The 15,296-nt window shown below is 36.9% G+C and overlaps 4 protein-coding genes and 1 long non-coding RNA gene across 8 annotated transcripts; 3 read left to right on the top strand and 2 right to left on the bottom strand.

Moving 5' to 3' along the window:
- Nucleotides 1–220: 220 nt before the first annotated feature.
- On the bottom strand, nt 221–3,783 carry LOC122605540 (G-type lectin S-receptor-like serine/threonine-protein kinase At5g24080). Its single transcript, XM_043778497.1, has 5 exons — nt 3,417–3,783; nt 1,665–3,004; nt 1,394–1,574; nt 847–1,300; nt 221–710 (listed from the first exon to the last, which is right to left on the bottom strand). The coding sequence occupies exons 1-5, from the start codon at nt 3,695–3,697 to the stop codon at nt 360–362; spliced, it is 2,607 nt and encodes an 868-aa protein (XP_043634432.1). The 5' UTR covers nt 3,698–3,783; the 3' UTR covers nt 221–359.
- A 1,729-nt stretch (nt 3,784–5,512) lies between these two features.
- LOC122605993 lies at nt 5,513–9,085 on the top strand. 4 transcript variants are annotated; one of them, XM_043778961.1, is made up of 6 exons: nt 5,513–6,000; nt 6,161–6,289; nt 6,554–6,619; nt 7,604–8,073; nt 8,421–8,469; nt 9,000–9,085. In XM_043778961.1, exons 1-5 carry the CDS (start codon nt 5,818–5,820, stop codon nt 8,431–8,433), a joined length of 861 nt encoding a protein of 286 aa, XP_043634896.1. In that variant the 5' UTR covers nt 5,513–5,817; the 3' UTR covers nt 8,434–8,469; nt 9,000–9,085. The 4 variants fall into 4 exon arrangements, with proteins under 4 accessions (XP_043634896.1, XP_043634895.1, XP_043634894.1 ...); XM_043778960.1 differs by lacking the exon at nt 9,000–9,085 and having other exon boundaries at nt 8,421–8,691; XM_043778959.1 differs by lacking the exons at nt 8,421–8,469; nt 9,000–9,085 and having other exon boundaries at nt 5,524–6,000; nt 7,604–7,754; nt 7,857–8,382.
- Nucleotides 9,086–9,872: 787 nt separating this feature from the next.
- On the top strand, nt 9,873–10,679 carry LOC122603416 (probable membrane-associated kinase regulator 6). The gene has a single exon (XM_043776109.1). The coding sequence runs from the start codon at nt 9,933–9,935 to the stop codon at nt 10,551–10,553; it is 621 nt and encodes a 206-aa protein (XP_043632044.1). The 5' UTR covers nt 9,873–9,932; the 3' UTR covers nt 10,554–10,679.
- Nucleotides 10,680–11,952: 1,273 nt separating this feature from the next.
- Nucleotides 11,953–15,296, bottom strand: LOC122605466 (S-type anion channel SLAH2-like). Its single transcript, XM_043778421.1, has 5 exons — nt 15,233–15,296; nt 14,391–14,479; nt 13,871–14,308; nt 12,922–13,692; nt 11,953–12,822 (listed from the first exon to the last, which is right to left on the bottom strand). Exons 2-5 carry the CDS (start codon nt 14,454–14,456, stop codon nt 12,430–12,432), a joined length of 1,668 nt encoding a protein of 555 aa, XP_043634356.1. The 5' UTR covers nt 14,457–14,479; nt 15,233–15,296; the 3' UTR covers nt 11,953–12,429.
- LOC122605467 lies at nt 13,172–14,569 on the top strand. Its single transcript, XR_006324623.1, has 2 exons — nt 13,172–13,800; nt 13,924–14,569. It is a non-coding gene; the product is annotated as an uncharacterized LOC122605467 (long non-coding RNA).

Below are 15,296 nucleotides of genomic sequence, written 5' to 3'. Positions count from 1 at the left end.
TCTACATTTTCAAAGTCAATTTTTTCGTCGTCATCAAACAATTGAATTTATTAAATTACTCCACCAATTTTAGTTCTCTGCTTTTTTTTTCTTTCCATTAGTACTTTATTTTTACCAAGGGATTCTTTAGCTTGTGTCACAACGTTTATAGAACAAAACCAACCCGCAAGAACATGTACACTACGTGAACTGATGTATCTATTATGGTTGATGGATAAAATTGATGGTTAGACTTCACCTCATATTCAATTTAAGATGGATTTCAATTTTCAACAACAAATGATCTCTAGTTGATTGGCAGTAAGCATGCTAAACAGTCTACATACAATCATGGAAAAACAACTGAATTCAATCCATCGTTATCTTGGTGACATTGAAGAGTAACTACATGTGGCACGAGAAGAAGCTTGACTTGTTGTCATGTTGGTGACGGTGAAAGAGCTAAATTGGTTAACTTCTCTTTTCATTGCCTTATAAACATGGTCTAACCCTTCTTCAATAAGCTCCAAAACCGATTGTGGCATTGGTGGCTCATTCACCTCTACCGAACCTTCTAACATCATCACCACCTCGCTCATTGAAGGACGCATGCTCACCTCGTCCTGTATGCACCAGAATCCTACTTTTAATGCTCTCAAAAGTTCGTCTTCATCCACTGCTCCTTCCAGTCGTCTATCTGCCACCTTCATTGCCTCTCCGTTTTTCATTTCCTATAAAAAAATTTTGTCATGAAGCATTCGTCAAACAATAAACTTATGATTGATAATATGGCTATCAAATAGAACTTCATAGATAGTTTAGAACACACATAATTATTGTATAAACATATCTGCAACATAATTGCACCTTAAAAGCCCATCCAGGGAAGAAGAAATTATCTGCATCAAAACTCATATCAAAGTTTCTTCGTCCACCAACAATTTCCAGCAATAGCATTCCATAACTATATACATCAGCTTTTACAGTTACAGGACGATTACTAATCCATTCAGGGGCCAAGTAACCTCTGGTGCCTCGAACCATGGTCACAACCTGCGAGTGCTCCCTTCCCATCAACTTAGCCAATCCAAAATCCGAAACTTTTGGGCAATAGTTCTCATCCAAAAGAATATTCTCAGGTTTGATATCACAGTGTATTATCCTATTTCGACATTGCTCATGAAAGTATGCAATCCCTTGCGCAGTGCCAACTGCTATTTGAAATCGTGTAGGCCATTCCAAGAGCCTCTCTCGTGTTTTGTGTGAAGGAAACAACCATTTGTCTAAAGATCCATTTTTCATAAACTCGTACACCAAAAGCCTGCAATTTGATCAATATTCACATTTCAGCTCAATAAAACTCTTTTTTTTTTACAAGAGGTGGTATTACTTATTAGTAAAACTTATAATTTACCTTTGTGAACCTTCAGAGCAATATCCACACAAGCGAACCAAGTTCATGTGATGCATTGACCCAATAGTGTTTACTTCCGTAACAAATTCCCTCTCCCCGTGTGGCAAAATCCGGTCAAGTTTTTTCACTGCAATGAACGTCCCATCCCCTAAACTCCCCTTGTAAACACTGCCGAATCCACCTAAAAGTTACCAACTATATATCAGAGAAAATTCAAACAATTATATAAAAAAAAATATGTTCAAACAATTGATGTAGCTAACTAGTCTACCTGTTCCAAGCAACTCTGAAAAATGATTTGTTCTGTTCTGTAGATCGCGAAAGTTAAAACTAAGAGGGGCTCCTGAGACAATTAGGGAACTGTTGAGAGCTCTTTTTAGGCCTCTCTTTTTATGAACATAGATGTACAATAGACACGTTAGGAGCCCAATAAGAACAAACATGCTAAGTACAATAGGAACAACCAAAACCTTTGCACGAGTGCTGCTACTCATCCCTGTATCTTTCGATTGGCTCGAAGACCCGTTTGACTGAACCTTAACAAACATGGTTGAAGCTGAATCCTCGAACCCGCCAAACTCCAAGCTCCTTAACACCCAACAATACGGACTCTCTTGATTTAGCCCGTACACAGAAGCAACACATTCACAATCGGTTAAACAAGCATCACCACACTTTGAAACCGTGGGGATGTCACTGTAGTTTGCTATCACTGCTGATTCCAGGTAATAGTAATTTGTTTGCTGAACTGTTTCAATTTTGAATTGGGAAGTATTACGGGGAAGTCTGCAATTTCCGGGGGAGGATGAATTCATCCTGCACCTGAAATCTTCCCCGTTGGTGTTAGAACCAGGCAAACACTCGCAAGAAGCATTTGTTTTGCTTCTATCCAGATTACATATACCGTTTCCACATGCTCCCGCGATATCACATGGGTTTGAAACTGCAGCCCATTCGGCTACCCATTGTCGAGATCCATTCACATCATTGTCCCAACGGTATAACCGTAGGTTCCCATTATTTTCGAGAATTAGTCTCCTAAGAACCGACGGTCGGTTGGTTTGGTTACTAGCAGATGATAACTCGCCTTTATCATTATCATTTTTATAAACGTAAACCGCTCCAGCAGAATCTCCACCATAAACCACCCCAAAGCTTCCCGCTTGGTCAAGCACCGCCACTACATCACCGGTAACATTTGAGAACTCAGGGGTTGCCCAATATGAGTAATTAGACTGGACGTCTGTTGATAGATTATAAGGATCCGTTGGTAAGTTGTAAGTTAGACCTAAGCTTAATGAAGTGGTTTCTTGAAGTATTTTCATAGTGTAGTAACCGCCGCCACGTGTAGGTATGCGAGAAGAAGTCAACTCGACATCTATGGTCAAAGGTTGACCAGGCAAAAGGGTGTCTGATGGGTGTGAGAAGCTTTGCCACGCTATGTTTTGATCTCTTGTATAGAGGACGAGGTTGCCGTTTTCTAGTAGCTGGGCAGATTGGATCTCAGCGTTTGTCGTGTTTGAGGTCCATGCCGTGGTGCGACCGTCCGTGAGGACAAGGTTTCCGGTTGTGTCGAGCTCTAGTATTGCATTTTTCGTGACCGGAGCAATTCTATATATTCAGAAAATATTGAAAGAAAATTGCATCATTACGGTATTAACCTGCAAAAATTGTAGTAAGGACAGCTAACATATATGCGCATGCCAAATCGATAAGTAAGAGTAACACAAAATGCTAGTACAATTGTTATCATACTTTATGTTTATAAAGTTTGTACAAGTGTTACACATATGCGTAATGCATCTTATTTAGATGTCCTGTTTTTGCTATCATAGAAAAATAAGCCTAAGCACCTAAGTTATGATTTAGCATATGAAAGCGATAGTAAAACTGAGCACATAATCGATGCATGTTCTGGTATATATATGTGTATTGCTAACAAGATAGACTACAGACTCTGTCATCATCAGGCCCTTTTCTTTGGAACCGACTAAACTACTGATACGAGTGATTATAAACTTACAAATATGCAGACCAAACGAGAACGCGATCACCCGGAAGGTCAGCGAACCAAATTCCGAGTTGATATGTTTTGTCGTCTTGTGAGGTTGAAGTCGTGTCTAAATTAGCTGAAGTAAAACCAAATGCGAATGTCCCATTATCAGAAAGCCATGCTTGGTTGTTGTCATCGTTAGCATATAATCTCGATCCTAAGCCAACTCGACCCGATATACACACAATCACCTCTAACAAAAGAATAAATAACAAACCCCGTGTACTAGAACAATAATAATAATAAGCCATTGCTCGATAAATATAATCCTAACATTACAAACTTGTCAAAGAAACACAAATATATCTATATATATATAGATATATGTACACCAATATATTCAATAAGTATGTACACCAAGACATTCAATATATAAGTGGGAAGAAAAATGAGCACAATTTGTGAATACGTGTACATGGGTGGGTGAACCATAAACGTTGAAAAGGGTTAGAATGGTCGGCTTGGGGTTCGGCTGTTGAGAGGGATTTGAGGGGTCTGAGGGCACGTGTTGAGCCGCATTAGGTTGTAACATGGGCCCAATATTATCTGTTTGGTTAAATCCCACACGTTTCTTGTCCTGTTAATTATATAGTATAGCCATAGCTAAGCTTTAATTTGACACACATTTTTCTCGACTTTCACACTTGAGACCAGTTTTAGAAAGTGGGTCACGTACTCAAGGTGGTTCCAATGATACCGACGCATATTAACTGGGGGTGAACGATTTAACAATTCGCATTGAAATTACCACATCCTAAGACATTTAATTTAATTTAATTAATTACGGAGTAATATCTAGCAATGTCGTCTTCAAAAGTTTAGCAAAAAATACAGGGTACAGCTCTAGTATGAGTTCTTTTGTGACTATTTGTCAAAAAGTTGTTCCAAATGTAACTAACCAGGTGTACGTTTATGTGGTAAGTGGCGATGACAACGAAAACGGTATGATTATTAATATAAAAATAACTGATGCAAAAAAATACTGTAGTTATTTTAAAAGTTAAATATTTATATTATAAATTATTGTATTAAGAATATGTATAAATTAATAGATCCCCTTCCATAAATATAGAAAAGAATTGCTTTTTTTATTTCATTATTATTAAGAATATAGATTTATAATTAATCAATCTTTTTTTTTTGACTTTTATATAATCATCAACTTAACAATACAAGTCGCGTGATTAAGTATCACACTAATTCATATATGGGACAGCCCCGTATATGTAAACCAAATAGACACTGAACAAAATACAATGGCTAACAAATACCAGATATATCAAGCCTACCTATATTACAAACAAGTAGATGTAGGATCCAAATGAGATAGAATTATGCAACAATCATCAACAAACAAGCAATCTCCGTGCACCTTCCAAGTATTAAGAATGGAAGTGACTCTCGCAGTCCTTCTAAACCTTAACTTCATGAGTCTCGAACGAACAACAGAAACAATATCTGACTACTTAATATATGATGGATCACATCGATATTATTTTAGCCATTAAATTTGTATAAATTAAAGAGTTGTTGACTACAACCTCTAATAGATAGATCGTTGATATAACAGATACATTTTTTTAAATGCACTGCAACTAAGGCTGGCAAATCGTGTCTTAATAGGTTCGATACACACAACATTCTCAGTTTTCAAACATGAAAACGACTTGTTTAACACTTATCTTTGATGATTTGAATGTGACAGTTATTTTTATGTATAAAAAAGTTAAATGTTGAACTTTAAAATATTAAAAACAAATATTTTTAAAAATGAAAAAAGTTGCCAGTTATTTTAACAGGTACCCAATTACCAACCTTGTCTACAAACTTAACCATTAATTTAAAATTCTTTTAAGTTAAATTAACATATTGATTATAAAATCTTTTCTATCATTTAGGTAAAAAAATGAAAGCAGTATTTAAGTAGAGGTATGATCTATTTATATCTTAAGTAGAGGTATGATCTATTTATATCTTAATATTTCCTATCGAGGTATTTAAGCTTAAAACCCATGAAAGAGCAATTTATTTTCTTTTATAAACTCACTCGTTGCTATATTACATATCGCAAAGCAAGCCGTCAATCGTTGGAAACTAAACGGATGAGAACGAGTATAGACTATAGAATTTGAGATAACATTTGCAATTGTTCTAGAACATTCGAACCCACGCAGAATTATTGGTTTGCCACTTGGCTATATCCATTCCCTGGCCGGAACTATCATCTTATCCACCGCCGCCACCGCCACCGCCACCGCCACCGCCACCGTCCATCCTCCTTGCACATCCATAAAAGTCAAACCCCTGTAAATCGCTTCTTAGACATGTTAAAACGACGTCGTTAAGATTACCAACAAATTCCGGATAAACGATGACCACTGCTACAACGCCTTTATGTCAACCGCTTTCTGTTCGTCCTTTTTATCTTCTTTCTACAAATACAAGATTTAAATATAAACTCTATAATAATAATAAGAAACCCCATCATTGTAACAACAATAATAATAGTAATCGAACCTCTTGCCCTTGTCCTTGTTCAAATTTTTTAAGAAATGTAAGTTTAATTTCACTTTGTTTATCTTTTGATAATGTTTTTAATTGCTATTGACACATATATTATTGTAAATAAAGTTGTTACAAAGCAATCACAGATTACGAAAATCGGGCCTTATGTTTCTTTCTACTGATTAGGTTTGCCGTTGGTTGATGTGTAGAACTGGAGATACTCATGTTTTAAAGACCCACAAAACTCTTCTTTCGATCCCGATATAGCATTGCCCTCGGAATCAGAACCAAACCAATCGAATATTGTGAAACATGATTTGGTCTCAAAGCTTCAACAGGTAGTTGTTACAGTTATTTCGAGATTGGAATTGATAGCGGCGTATCTTAATTTGCCTTTAATATAAATGAATTGATTATGCTAGAAAGTGAACACCGGTTTTGTCATAATACAATGAGCTATCAAGTTGTTTAGCATGCTTTTGGTTTTATTGAACTTGTTGAAAAGGGCAACTTTTCTCAATCTCTTTGTATGGTTTTATTGAACTTGCTTCACCCCCTGTACCTTGTGTTGTTGAATGCTTTTACATGCGCTGTTTTTATAGGCTGTAGATGCCGTATTTAGCGCACAACGATGGACAGTTCCCTGGACAGCTAAAACCATTCTTCAGGTGCTATGCTACTATATACTTTTATCCATTCTCACTTGAATTTTCTCTTTGGTGACTCACTTACTATTATTACTTGTCTACTTAAATTTCGTCCACTTAGGCTTTAAATCCTTGTTTAATGGGTTACAAAGCAGTAATACCTCTCTTGGACCTTAGATGGGGTTGTGGACATATTAGGCTTTATTTACCTGTGGCATATTATGCTTCGTATAACACCCCTAATTACATTCCATATCTTGGACAATGCATTAAATTGCAAGTACAGGTTTTTAAAATATGACTTGTCAAAAAACTTCTAAATTATTAATATTCTCCATCATCAGAGTATCCGTTCGGGTGACATCTTCATCATTTATATGCAATCGCTCTATTTAACCCATGGGTATCTAAGATACACCTAATGGTTTAGTGATATCCTGTATTAACTTGATACTTCGCACATAGCTAAAATAATCACATTCTTTTTAATATTAAGTGCAGATATAGGAAACTAAGATTATTATCTATTGGGCATACCATACCAAAGTAAATGGTACACCGTGCCAAATATATGGTACCTCCTACCAATTTTTGGGGCATAGCTGACCGCGATCATGTACCGTTGTGTTTCCAGTTCCATGTGACTATGGGCATGAGTACATTAAGTTCGTGTATTCATAAAAGAACGTTTCTAAGCTAGGATTTTAAAGTGCCCTTTTATTTCATATTCTTGACATTGCTCACAACAGTGTACTTGTTGATGTCATCCTTTAGTTTTTTAAGGTTTTTGATTTAATCTTTTTTTATTGAAATTAGAACTTGTAAAGGTGTAACTATTCACCAATTATGTAATGGTTAGTATCTTGAAGCTGCTGTCTATGTATTAGAGTACTTCATGATAAGTGCTAAGTTGTCATCTTATGATAAATTCGTGCACGAGAATTGACTCGTAACAATAAGCGATTCATATATCTGAGCAAGAGGTAACAAAGTTCAATAATGCAGGTGATGCTCCTTTGGATTGCCTCATTTTGGCTGGTAGGTTCTTGGATAATACCATTTTTAGCCCATGTATCAGGTTTCAGAAAGGAGACCTTGACATACAGAGGACAAGCACTGTACAGCCTTTTAACGGATGTGGCAGAAGGCCTTGCAGGTATTGCAATCCTCCACCGCTGCCTCGCACCATTCCGCCCCCTTTCATCTGATTGGTTTAAATTCACCTTTAAAGGCAAATGGCATATTGACATTGGCTTAGGGTGCCTCATGTTCCCTTTGGTCAACCGTCTCTCACAGGTCAATCTAAATTTAATGCCCATGATCCCGCCCGCTCCAGTCACAGTCTCAAATGTCGAGCAATCGATTGTTGCACGTGATCCCATGGCAATGGCTCTTTACGCCATCGTGGTCTCCGTTTGTGCTCCTATTTGGGAGGAGGTTGTGTTTCGCGGGTTTCTACTCCCTTCATTGACCAGGTACATGCCCGTATGGTGTTCAATATTAGTTAGTTCTTTAGCTTTTGCATTGGCACATTTCAATATGCAAAGAATGCTACCACTTGTATTTCTTGGGATTGTAATGGGTACTGTGTTCACAAGGTCAAGAAACTTACTGCCGTCTATGCTCTTACACAGCCTTTGGAATGCCTTTGTATTCATAGATCTTATGAAGTGATCTCTCTTTTATGTATACGTCATGTATTAATGACATCCTAATTCACCATTCGTTGTATCCTTGTGTATAAATCTACTTTTTGGTTTAATATTTAATCTACTTTAGATGTACTTCTGTTCCGTTCATTGGATAATTTATTTTCGTGCAGCATTAGAGATTAGAGACTAAATAGAGGTTATCTATAGAGGAATTTATGGGTATGTTTTTTTCCTCAGAAACTTGTCAATCGTTTAGTCCCTTGTTGACATAATAAGCTTTTGACAGAATTGTCTTAAAATTGGAGAGATTTTCGCTTCACATCTGATTTCCATTTTGTTAGTCTTTGAATACATGACCCGAAAAGAGTCAAGGCAGTCAATTTCTGCACATGAAAGAACAATTGTGTCATTGATGAATCTAGTTGCGAATAATTGTCTGAACGTGAATCTAGTTAATTGTTTTTTGTCTTTAAAAGACCGTTTGGTTCGGAGTCTCTTTCTACGACTTCATACCATGCTTCATGCCCATTTCTTTTCAGACAGCCCAAGGGGACCAGTGTCTGCTGTTTTTGTTTCTTTAGGTTGGTTGTGAATGCGTTTTTGTTAATTTCATTAAAATACTATTCTTCCCATGATATAAGATTTCATCACGTGGAGCCACCTCGTGGTATGAATGGATAATCAATCACATACTATATGTCTAGGCATTGATCATAAAAAATTCCTTTTATTTGTTTTGGCCTGTCTAGGATCTTAGAGAAGACCGACGAAATTAGAAGAGGGGGAACTCTGAGCAGTTATGCGGGAAGCGGTTCAATAGGTTTAAAAGAGTTAAAAAAATGTATGTAAACCTTTACCATTAAGCATATTTAGTAAACAAACGGGTTTTCTCTAATTGGGTTACTTGGGGAGTACGGGTCTTTTTGACTAAGATGTATATGGTCAGCCGGAGTATCTCGTGACCATTAGGCCACTTTGGAGGTTAATTCATTAAATATTTTGTGCAAATATCATATAAGCCGCTAGCCCACTTTTAAGGTGGTTAACTAAACATATTTAGCGTTCTTACTAAAAATCATTAATCATTAAAGAGTAACTATATGGTATGATGGGAAATTTAATACAGATATTAGCTTAAAAGAGTATCTAACTACGCCAAAAACAATTTAGCGCGCGAGTATTCACTTTTATAAGTTATAAGTTGAAAATATCGACATTAGAGCTTTTTTGGTTGGAATTTGAAACCCACATTAGAGTTTTTTGGTAGTTTATGCCTTACTATAGACGATTTCAAAAAGTAGTTATTTATTAAAGTTTTTTTTTATATATATATATATAGAGAGAGAGAGAGAGAGAGAGAGTTAGATCCCTTTCCAAGATAACAGCCCAAAAGAATACCGATATACTATTCGTTTAATTAGCACCCCGATGGGACTTCTAATAAGAATAAATATATTTAAGGTAAGGGACCAATGCCTGCTCTTTTCTAACACAAAAAACATAACATGCGACATTGCATCATGTGTAGGGTTAACATTTGTCGTTTATATTCTTTATTTTTATGGTAGCAAGGACCACATAATAATTGTGTCTTTCTTGTTTATATATAGTTTAGGATATCTAGTAAACGTATCCAGCAGACTTTAAGATTTGAATCATTAAAATTTTCGAGTTTAACCTCTATGGAAGCTTCGCAACCTCTCTCTGTAGAGAGCTTTTCATACTCATGGTTACTGAACCAAAACCTGTCTCTTGATAGTCCAAATTGTTCCTTTAGAGTGTCGTTTGATGCAGCAGACGGTGCTTCATTCATCGAGATGGACCCTAACCTTACACCCTCCAAAAGGTTTCTTGTTCATCACGAATTCAATTTTGATATCCCGACATCCCAATCCCCTACTACGGCTGTTCATGCCGATAAGCTAATATCAAATGGTATCCTTGTTCCCGTGATATCATGTGGTCCATCTTCTGACTCCATTCGTGTTTCTCCATCTTCTAGCACTCAAGAGGAGGGTCGTTTTCGTAAAAGTCGTTCTTTGTCATTACGTAAGTGCAATAAACTGCCGAAAAGAATCATACAAAAGTATATGGACTTGGTTAGGCCCCTTTGGTGTCGAATAAGACGGGGAACGTCAGATAGTAGTAGAGTACAAGGAGTCGAGAATTGGGAATGTTCAAGCATTTCCGGTCCTAGACCAAGTGAAGCATGTAAGGTAGATAATCGTCGAACGTCTTGTGATTCTGAGAGCTCAATTCACGAGGCAGTTGTACATTGCAAGAAAACCATTGGTATGGACTAGCCAGCTAGAGCTCCTGGTTTCTCTGTCTAGTTACAAAATAAATTTACATGTTGTATGAAACAATTGTACCTTTTTCTACTTGACACGGTCTTAATAAACGAAACCTACAGTGTATCGTTTCATGTATTTTTTTAGCCAACATATAATCATCTGAATTTTTGTTTGGAACAATCTAAGTGGTCACCATTCTTGGGATGAACCATACAGAAGTTTAGCTTTGTATAAGTTCTCTGTAACACGTTGCGAGCTACTAAAAAAAAGCATCATGGTATTCTAAGTTTAATTCCATATGCGGTATAAATTTCGTGTGCCACCAAATCAAACAACTAAGCAAAGGTTGGATATATATATATATATATATATGGTAACACTTCGGTGAGAACACTCTTAAAATAAGAACGGTGAGAACACCTTAAAAACATCATTTTAATACATTAAAAGTCCATAAAACTAACATAGTGCATAACTAATTATCATTATTTAAGTGATTAACAACACATTCATCCGTCAAAATCGAAATAATCATGTTTTTTGTTTTGTGCATCCATCTTGGATGCATATTCATCAAAATGATGCATCCAACAAAAAACGTGATTTTTTCGATTTTGATTAATCAATGTGTTGTTAAACACTTAAATAATGATGATTAGTTATGCACTATGTCAGTTTTATGGACTTTTAATGCATCAAAATGATGATTTTAAGGTGTTCCCACCATTCTTATTTTAAAACTGTTCTTATTTGATTGTCCCCCTACATATATATATATTTTCAATGTATATATATATATATATAGGACCACATGCATATCACATGGAATGTATAAGCAACATATCGAACCCCATTTTTAAGAGAAACCATTCAGAGGGGCACATACTTAAAATCGACAATGTCAAAGTCGGATAGCAAGAAAACAACTGAGGAAGAAGCCATATTGCAAGGTTTTCGTATTCATTCTATGCATGGGCCATATAAAGTAAAGTAACTCCTAATGCCGTCTTCCACGGGTTTTGGGTCCCAATACCGTTTTCGACGGTGTATGGGGGAGGTTGATATGTAGACAGCCTTTACCCTTACCAAAGGTAGAGAGACTGCTTCCAAGTCCTACCATAGGTAGAAAAGGACCTCTAGCCTTGTTGGGCATGAGGATCGAACCCATGACCTCTGTTTCCAGAGGCATAAACTCCAACCACTGATCCAACCCAGTTGGTTTTATGTATGGGCCATATGAAACTACTATACTTTTTCCTAGCTTTTTAGTACAAGTTCACATTACCTGGCAGAGTTTGTATAGGTAAGTCATAAGTGGGACACAAAAATGATTTAATATGTTTATAGATTGTACTAGGTTCAATTGTTAAAAACAGGATACAGATATTATTCACATTCTAGAAACAAAAGTTAAAAGACAACCTCGCTAACCAAGTTATCAATACAAGACAGACCTAAATATTACACTATATCCGTGTGAAGAAGTTGTTTCATATGAATCATGTAGGTTAGTCAGATACAATGTGCCTAAAATCAGAAAAGGGGGGAAAAAGTTATTAGTTGTATTTGTTCTTGGTTTAGTTTGGTTTGGCCCATTCCCACTTAGTATGCAGTAGGTTAATAATTAGGCTTTTCAGTTAATTTAAGATGGGTTAAGTTTCTTGTGACCTTTCTGAAAAATTCTCTCCCAAAGCAATTCATAGAGCTCGTCTTCTCTCTTTTGGTCCTTCTCATGTTTTCGTTCTATCCAAGTTCCGAGTCAGGTTGATTTAGTACATCTACTAAATGTTGTATGCTATGCTCTCATTTCAAACTTACTAAAGCTCCCCTTTACATGTCAATTAACCTTAGAATTATGAATGCAGAACTGGCTCTGAGAATGGTTTTACGCCTGCTCTAAGAAGGAAATCGGACCTTGGACTATTTCTTCACCCGAGTTCGTGGAATTGAGTTGATGTTTGATATCTTTAGTAGATCCACATGTGTTCCGATGAAACCAATTCTGTTGCCTTTTTGGTGTCTGCTCACTAATAGCAATCCCTATATCATTTGGGAAAAGGTCTCGCAACACAAAAGCATGAATCATAGTTGTTATCAGTAACCCTGTCACAGTTACGGTAGCAATAGTTAACAGGGTTAGTGATAACACTTTTGTTACTATATTCGAGACCTCACTTGCGTATGTGATAGTCGCATTTGCAGCTCCTGTCATTGGGAACGTGTAAGCCCACCACGCTAACGAGAACTTGAATCCTCTGAAGAAATTTACTCGAACTGCCTGTACGTAAATGTAACAACAGCACGTACACCCAAGTTACATCTCCTGATCAGCAAAATACGTAAAAGCTGTAGTCTGGATTGATTTAATGGAACTAACCAATGTAATATAGAGAAATAAGGCAATGAAGTAGGCAACTCGAGACCCATAACCAAATGAGCCGTTGAGTTCGGCCCACGCCAAGGAAGCAACACTAGGAGCTGCAACAAACAGAAAGAACACTGGATGAAGTTCTTTTGGGAGAGTTTCGTTTGTTGGAAGCCTTTGATACAATGTCACAAACAAGACTGTGTAATGAGCCAATCCAACAGCAAAAAAGAAAATCGGACCTTCTTTTAACCCCATTGATGCCCCCAACAACGCCCCAACAAAATTCCCTACCACTGATAAATGGTTAGACGGGTTGGCCACCTTTGATAAGCGGCGTTGCCCTCCTGACATCCATTGCCCATAAATCTTGATCTCAAGACAAAATATGGGCGTCATTAACACATACCATAATGAATGTGGTAGTGTTGTAGCAATATCTTCTGGAACCCCAATGGCCAAGAAGAGCAAGGCAATCCACGGGGCAAAAAAGAAATTAACCCTGATCGGGTGGTAGTATTCTCTTCGAACCGCTTCAAAGTAAAAGATGACTTTTAAAAGGTAAGCTGAGGCAACAACGGCGAAAAGAAGGATGGATATGCACCATAATGCATAGTTCACTCTACGGCTTATATGAAGGAAATGTGTGGAAGTGGACAAGGCTAAATTCTTCCACAGTACCGTTTGGCTACCAACACCGAGACACATACCAAATGCTGAGATCGGAAAACGAAGAAGAAATGGCCACTTTCTATCTTCAGGAAGCACTATTACTTCGGAAGCCTGTAAAAAAAGAAGAGCCAAAATAGTGAGACAAAATGTTAGAAGGGAAGTAAAAGTCATACAAAAGACATTCGGATTACTGGATTAGGGATGATCAAAATAAGTGAGGTCAGGTTGTATTATATTAGAGTATGATTTTGACAATTAATTAATGAGAAGAGTATTAATTTCAACTTACCCTGAGAGTCTCTAACTCAGGTCCTTCTAAAGCATTAAAATATCTGTCTGCAGATACGGCTACACTCTTATGGGGAGTGTTTATCTCAGTTGGATCGACACGTGGGAGCGACTTTCCACGTAATGTAGAAAGTTGTCTCTCAAGCCCACCTGACCATGTCTTGAACGAGTTATATCTGTTGTCCTTCAACTCATGTATCCTTGGAATCTTCACTGGGAGTATGAGACCGTCTGGTGTTTTTACTCTCCTTGTATCAACTAATGTGGTGTCGCCTTTTCCCGGGCTATCGTTTCCAACTAATGTGGCTTTGTCCTTGAATGTAACTCTTTTGGCATCCAAAGAAGAAGGTGGCATGCTAATCGAAACAGATGGTGTAGCTGTTGTTTGTTCCGGCGATAGATCAAGTGGGCTTTCAAACTGATCATTTCCACTGAACTCCTGGCAAAATCAAAACACAATTTCAAAAAACCACAAAGACCAAGCATCTTGGGGCCATCATATCTTGCTTGATAACAATAACCTGATTGGAATCTGCATAGCTGATCGGTGATGAAATTATTTCAGGGGACTCCTTCTTGTTTTCCATCTCAATTTACAGTTGGTTTCTTGCTGTGCATATTAAACAAAAAAAAAAAATTCACTTTCACAATAGGTGAATTGTCTATTAGTAAAATCAATGAAATGGGACTTTTTATGATACAGCAATAATGTTATTGGTATGATTCATAGATCATAGCTATAAGAAGTAACAAAGAAGGCCAACACTAAAAAAGGGCTGTCTATATGGAAAGATACAGAGCCACAGAGGAACTAATGAGCAATGTACGTACACTGCTCATGCAAGAAGGAATAAAGTGATATGGTTTTTTTGGACCTTAACAATGGTCAACGATACCCAATCTCACCATGAGCAGGGTATGAGCTAGGAAGGTGACATACAAAGATCATCGCTTGTCAACACTAGTCATGCAAGAAGTAATAAAGTTTGATTCTGATGCATATTAAATATCTACCTAGTTATATGTTAACATAAAATATATTTGTGTGGATCAGGTCTATAACAGTGACTAAAATGACTTGATTGAACAAAACAATATAGTGTACCTCCTTAATATATGTGTAGAATGCATTAGGGAGCATCTAATCTAGACATATAACTGGTACAAGAATGTAATTAAGGTTTTTTAGAAAAACAAATGATGTAATTAATATTGTTGCGATGTTCATTCAGCATAGTGAGCTGTCTCGTCGGTTTACACCCCTACCCTAATCAAACTGGCACTAAACTAATTATGGATCAGAAGATGGTAAAATATATGATGACAAAAGGTAAAATTTGAAAAAATTGACATACGTGCGTACCATAAGAGTGTTCATTGGTGGATCGGATCGATCTTTGTAATGTGAGTTCGTTCTTATGACGAAT

This window comes from Erigeron canadensis, chromosome 6 (assembly GCF_010389155.1).
Source record: "Erigeron canadensis isolate Cc75 chromosome 6, C_canadensis_v1, whole genome shotgun sequence".
NCBI classification, from domain to species: domain Eukaryota; kingdom Viridiplantae; phylum Streptophyta; class Magnoliopsida; order Asterales; family Asteraceae; genus Erigeron; species Erigeron canadensis.
Note: the sequence above shows the minus strand (reverse complement) of the source record. Positions and strands in the feature narration are given on the sequence as shown.